The sequence below is a fragment of the Parambassis ranga genome, chromosome 20, assembly GCF_900634625.1.
Source record: "Parambassis ranga chromosome 20, fParRan2.1, whole genome shotgun sequence".
NCBI lineage: Eukaryota > Metazoa > Chordata > Actinopteri > Ambassidae > Parambassis > Parambassis ranga.
In genome coordinates, this window is record NC_041040.1 from 10676021 (window position 1) to 10682759 (window position 6739).

The 6739-nt window shown below is 42.7% G+C and overlaps 1 protein-coding gene across 2 annotated transcripts; it reads right to left on the minus strand.

Annotated features, from left to right (window-relative positions):
• Nucleotides 1-262: 262 nt before the first annotated feature.
• On the minus strand, nt 263-4057 carry htr5ab (5-hydroxytryptamine (serotonin) receptor 5A, genome duplicate b). Of its 2 annotated transcripts, none has more exons than XM_028433364.1 (2): nt 3350-4057; nt 263-595 (listed from the first exon to the last, which is right to left on the minus strand). In XM_028433364.1, the coding sequence occupies exons 1-2, from the start codon at nt 4055-4057 to the stop codon at nt 263-265; spliced, it is 1041 nt and encodes a 346-aa protein (XP_028289165.1). The 2 variants fall into 2 exon arrangements, with proteins under 2 accessions (XP_028289165.1, XP_028289164.1); XM_028433363.1 differs by having other exon boundaries at nt 263-599; nt 3345-4057.
• Between the last annotated feature and the right edge of the window lie 2682 nt (nt 4058-6739).

A 6739-nucleotide genomic window follows, 5' to 3' on the forward strand; every position in this document is an offset into this window, starting at 1 on the left:
ACCAACATGTAGACAGCACTGAATCCACTGCTGCCACAACACAACCAATTTATTTCCCTCTTTGTAGAAGCAGAAGCTCAGACACCCGTCTCAGTCAGTCCAGCTGTGAGGTTATAACAAACAAAACACAAACTGACACATACACAGTTTCTGGCTATAATCCATCTGGAGGGGATGATGGAGTGACTGACGCAGATTAGTCCTCTTCTGTCTTGAGGAGTGACATGCTGGTGTAGTGTGTCTGCCAAGCGCGCAGAGAGGCTCAGCGCTGCCGTGAGAAGAGGTTCCTCAGGGCGTTGTTGTAGTTCTTATTAAAGGCTGTGTATATGAGCGGGTTGAAGAAGGAGTTGGAGTAGCCCAGCCACAGGAAGATGCTTTTCCAGATGGGTGGGATGTCACAGGAGCACAGAGGCACGATGAGCTCAGTGATGAAGAAGGGGATCCAGCACAGTACGAACACGCCGATCAAAATGCCAACCATTAGCGCCGCCTTCTTCTCCTTCTGCTCCCGCCACGTGTCCCCATCCGTCTGGAAGGTCACGGTGGCGTGACGTACGGTGAACACCATCTGAGGCTGCTGTGTTTCCTCCTTCACCTGGGAGGCAATGATCGGCATATTATTCAGTTATTGTATTGATTCATTGTTAGTCAAACCCAGTTAGCTGTAAGATAAAAAAAACATCCAAAAGTCCAAAGAGAAGCAATTACTGAAGTGAAAATATTGTGCCTGCTTCACAAAAGACGGATTACAGGCTGCTGAACAGAAGTGTGAATCAACAGGTGGATCACAAGCCCAAGCTTATTCTTTCATTTCACACACACATGCACACACACCAGTAAAAGCTGGAGCGGTGTCTTAATCTGTGTTTTCCAGCAGCCTGTTTTGTGCCATTTCACAAACACTGCACAGTCTGGGAAGAGGAAAATTAAAATGTCAACATTTATCTGCTGACTTCACCTCTCTTATTTGTTGCCTGTGCACAGCTCAAGGCTGACTTTATGTTGCGTTTATCAGTTGAAGAGAACCTGGTCGCAGCTTTTATAAAAAACAAACCATCCCAGCAAATGTATCTAAAGTAGAAAGCGGGCAGGGCTCTGCACCGCTGTGTCCTGTTTAACATTTAAACATGAGCCTGCACTGGAACAGAGGAAGCTGTTCGCTTGGAGTAAATGTAGTTGAAGCAATACGGGTCAGATAAAACAGACAAGGCAGATGAAGCAAATCCATTTAGAGCAGAGGCCAGAAGTTAAAAGCATATTGCTGTTGGAAAGGACGCTTGAGATTTGAGACACCTCGACATGATGCTATGGATAAGACAGACACTTAACTACCTGTCCTCCTTTACACTGCAGATCATTGAGTTTATGATGTGTCTTTAATACATCATACTGACATGCAGTCTGGTATTTTAAGGCGTACAGTTTGCAAGCTTGTGTTAGGGGAGGATTGTAGTCAGTCAAGGTTAAATATGAATACCACTCTCATATCTGTTTTACGCTTGAGCCAGGAGGTGATTAGCTTAGCTTATCATAGCCTTACTGACTTTGAGCAGAGGGACTCAGCCATAGCTCAGTACTCCCCCTGAAGCCCTCCACTGTCTGCTTTATTGCTTATTTACTGTGTGCACAAACCATATGAAGAATACTTGTATTGTGTTATATAAAGAGTTGCAGGCTGGTGTTGTTCAGTACCAATTGATGGGAAGATACATCAGCACAAGGTGAAAATGTTTCATCTTGAACAAAAAAGTCGTGCTCCTCTAGGAGCTTTGTGAATCTGCTTTGTAAATGTAAGGGGAAGAACAAAGTGGAGTGAGACTGGAAGGTAGAAATAAAGAAGTGCACCCTGTGCACAAGTGTCGAAACAGCAGTTCACCCTGCTGCACCTAGGGGGCTGGCTCCAAAAGTGAGGCAATCCCCAAAGACTCACACAGTTTAAGGTGATAATAACTCGTAACATGTGGGTGCTGACTCAGATCTAAAACTTCCCGCTTCCTTGATAGCTGAACCACCTCAGCTTGAATGCACTCCACATCTATAACTGCATGTAGACAGTGTACATGACAGTGACAGTCGGAGCCTCCTAAATCTAATCAAACAGCAAAAGCAATGGTCCATGAACACCAACTCTCCTGGGCCAACTCATTCCGGCCAGTATTTATTACTGACCTTTAGACGTGCCTTTGCTGCAGTTCAGGTAATTCATGCTGGCTCCATGGACTCTATATTGTCTCAGCCAGTTTGCAGATGTATAGTAACTTAAAACATTTGTGGAGATAATTAATGTTATGGCTTTTTGGAGTTATTTGTGCAACTAGGTCAAGAAGCTGTAGATTTTCTCTGTTGCTGGTGTGTGTGACACACATGTGTGTGTGTGTCTTTGTGTGGGTGCTTTGGATGGATGAGTGCAGGATGTTTATTATCTTGGATGTTGATGCCACCTCTCACATCACAGCTCTCTGTGCAGACACTTTGCAGGGTTCAGTTTGTGCCTGGGTAATGAGACACGTACCTTACAGCCATAAACTGTGGGTAATGTATGTGGAAATCCAAATCCCCAATAAAACGTGTTATTTATAATTGCTGTGCCTGTAAGAATGATTGCATGTGTAATGAAACTTGACATAGATGCCTATCAAAGCGGTAGCAGGCTAATTCATTCAGAGACTATCCTTTATGACCTTGAGATCCCAATTTTGGTCAACTCATGTTCTTCTTGCATAATGGAGGGGTATCTTGAGTATTTGTGCAAATTACACATTACATAAATGAAAAGATGTCTCCTCTGTCTATTTTTCTAAACCTAAGAACTCAGAAAAGGTTCTTAGGTTTAGAGTGTTTGAACGATTTTTCATCGTTGAAAGAAATTAATGCAATTTCTATTGATGATATGTTTTGGAGAGCTTTTCAAATTGTACAGAAGTGAATGCTGTGATTGAGTTTTCACAGGGGAAAGCTTCCCTGATTACATGCCTGCTAAATGCTGGATATAGATCCAGACTTTTATGTCTGCTGATTAGAGAATCACCAATGCCAGGAAGGTGCAGTGGCCCATTAAAGACACTGGAGATGGTATTTATAGCCCTCTAACTTCTGCCTACGCTAGTGGTGATGAGCAGAATGGCTTCAAATAATTGTCCGTATGCTCATACAGTTCCCTGATTACAGTCGAACAGCTCATCAGTATAAAATAATAAATAATTGCACAGCAATCCACATTTGCAGATCAGATGTTTTGCACAAGATGTATTCATCATCTGTTATCATAAAAAGAGGATAACAATAATAATGTCATTTATAGTGATCAGGAATCATTTTACAGGTTTAAAAAAAGACAAAGAATAATCACCTCAGCCATGGGAGTGATTGTGTTCGTCTTCCGGGAGCCAATCCGAAACTTGGCAGCCTTGTAGATCTTCCAGTAAACAAACAGAACCACACAGAGTGGGAGGTAAAATGCTCCAAAGGTAGAGAAAATTGTGTAGGATGGCTCCTGGCTCACCTGGCACTTCATCCCCTCTGAGTACGTCTCGCCCCATCCGAAGAGCGGCGACAGAGAGATGATTGACGACAGCAGCCATGTGAGCGCGATCATGACGTTGGAGATCTTTTTGCGTGTCTTGAGCGTGTACTCCAGGTGCCTTGTGATGGACCAGTAGCGGTCCAAAGCAATGGCCGTTACGTTCCAGATGCTTGCAGTGCAGCAGAGCACGTCAAATGAGATCCACACCTGGCACAGCACTCGGCCCAGTTTCCACAGCCGGCCATTCAGCTCATGGACCAGGCTGAGAGGCATGACCAGAGCGGCCACCATCACATCTGAAATGGCCATGGAAGCCACCAGGTTGTGGGGCACTCTGTGGAACGTCCTAACCCTCAGGATGGTCACCAGCACCAGCAGGTTCCAAACAAAGGTGGCCACCACCAGCATTGCCAGCAGAGTGAGAGTGAGCACACTGAAAACAGAGAAAGGTCGGTAGATGTTTCCCCCGGAGTCATGGCCGTCTAAGGCTTCACTGAAGTTGGCTGTCAGTGAGCTTGTGTTGGGGTACGTCATGGTCACTGCTCACGACCCTGCAGCTGAGGACCGGGAAGACTCAGAGACAGTTCCTGCAGACAGCTGATACATTCTGCAGCAGGGAGAGAGGAGACACTGATTTAATGTGATCCAAAGATTCAAAGAGGTTTATTTGTCATACACACAGCGGGGTCATCTGTGCTATGACATGTTTGATTGTTATATGTAAACCTCAGCTATGTATGCTAATGCATACTCATAAAATGATTAGCTTTTACTGCTGCTTTTGCAACGGTCTGTCAATGTACTAGTGTACATCACTGTGTCACAGACAAGAGATGGAGTTCAGTGATTTGCTCACAATAGTAAAAAGCACTTGAGTTTTTCATTTCAGCTGTCAAGCAACCTGCCTACAACTTTCAAGTGCAATTTCATGTGCTGTTAAAAAGGCTCAAAAGTACTCTAGGACATCTCTGGTACAGCAAAAGACCATAAATATTCACTTTCATCATCCCACCACTGTCCTTTGATTTGCATCAAAGTCGGACCTCTGTTGAAAAATTAACAGTTTTAAGTGGAGTCTTTGTTGTTGCTCTTATTTGGGGAATATCTAATAAAGAGATCCGTCTTTAAAGCACTGTGGAGTGTATGTGTTTCTACATGTTTGTTTACAGAAATGTTTAACATAGAAGTGTCTTCCATTTAGGCTAAAAAAAAAAAAAAAGAAAAGAAGGATTTGACATGCCAGTTCTGTCGATACATCCACAGGAGCGGCACGTCAGGCTCCAAAGTCTTTGCTAACACAGTGTTCGACAGTGCAGAAACAATGAATCTCAAATCACCGACTTCTACTGTCTGACAGCTGAATGTTCGAGAAGTGTGGTATTGATCTTTACAACTCCTATACAGTTGAAACATACATCCCAGCTTCACTGCAAGTGGAATAATTAAAGAAATGTTTTTTTTAGTAACTACAACATTTAAATATAAAATATGCAGTGGAAATCCAGATTTTCCAGACATCTGACTTCTGACTCAGGGAGGAATCATGTTCCAGCAGCGTCACTGGGGGCAATAATGACTTTATGCATCATGTTTTGGAAAACATATTCAGACATGCCTCATCAACAATTTCAAGATGTTGATTTTAATTACTATTAATCACATTCTTATTCATGGATTCACTGTTCAAACAGCTCCTCCTTGGCTTTTTAAAAATACAGATCACAGTGGTAAACCATGTCTGCCTACTACACCAGAGTCTTTAAAGTGGAGTTTTACTCGGCAGTTTAAATATTAAATACAATCATTCATTCTTCATGTCTCCTCCCGTGACATTGACTGGATATGGATGAGGCTGAGGTTACAGGCGAAGTGTCCATACTAAGTTTTAGAAATGCATATTTAAAAATGTTGATTAGACCTAATCCAGTCATACTTAAATTGCAGGATTTTAATCAATAGGATGATAATCTTGTGTGAGCACTTTACTTTTAGGTTTCTTAATCTAGTGAATAAATCGATCAAACATTTCTCACAGTGGCTTTTTTTCTGCAGGAGGTGGAGAGATAAATGAAATGCAAAGCAGAGAAAAACAATGAAAAGCTTTATACACCTATGCTTTCACACCCAAAGGGCCGTGACAGATTGATTTGCTTGTTATCAATCACTAGGTTTCATCAATACAACTCGACAGGCAATAACAAGGCGAGCCATGTCTTTATCAGCTGCTGCATGTAAGTGGCATGTGACAGAGTCCCTTAGCATCACAATCCATGCCCTCTAATCAAAGGTTCCAGCACCAACAGGCTCAGTCCTCTCTCTTCTCCCCGCTCCTATTAACAAGCCAAATAGCCATGAAATTGGACAACCGTTATGAAGGGAAGAGACAATCAGATGTGTGGCATTCAGCAAAGCAAACCAACATTTTCTCTGCTGATCACAGTGCAGGTGTCTCAGAAGGCAGCTGTCAGTCACTCTGTGAAAGGCAGGACCCGCAAGACAGAGCGCCATGCAAATGTATAAGGGACGCTCTGACAGACCAGGACTCACTGACGTGCTTTCTAGACAGCTGTGTGTCAGTAATGTCGATTCAGGTCAGTCAGCGTCTTGATACTTGCAAGTGCCAGATGGTTCACTGGGCATATTTGCTGGAAATCCTTGTGGGTGGGGGGAGATTTAGCAGGCGATAAGAAATATAAACAGGGACGAAGCATGATTAACATCTCATTACCTATCAGGAGGGCTTTTACTTTTTTAGTTGGAGGACAAAAGTGAAAATGACAACAGTAAAATAAGGACAGAGCTGCAGAGAGGAGACATTTCCACACCACATATATTTCATTTTAAATGTAAAAAAAGGAAATCCATCACCATCTCTTTCACACGCCTTTTAAAAAGAACCCACATAGTGTGAAAATCTGCAGAAATGTTTTATTACTTGCTCAGAAACTTAAAAGAAAAGGTTGTCTTTGTGGCTGCTACATAGATGATAAGGGGGGGAAAGTGTTTTGCTGTGAATGCCTTCTGTTTAAGCATTTCATCTTGCATCTTCAGCTTGGTGATAAAAACAGTTTCAGCTGCAAGTAAAGAAAGTGCTCTGACATTTCAATTTCATTTCATTTTTGTGTCCAAACACACTCTCACAGCTCCTCATTCTGAAACCAATGTATGCTCATTTGTTACACATTTATCTGCAAGGAGAGGCTGACGTCTGCAGCT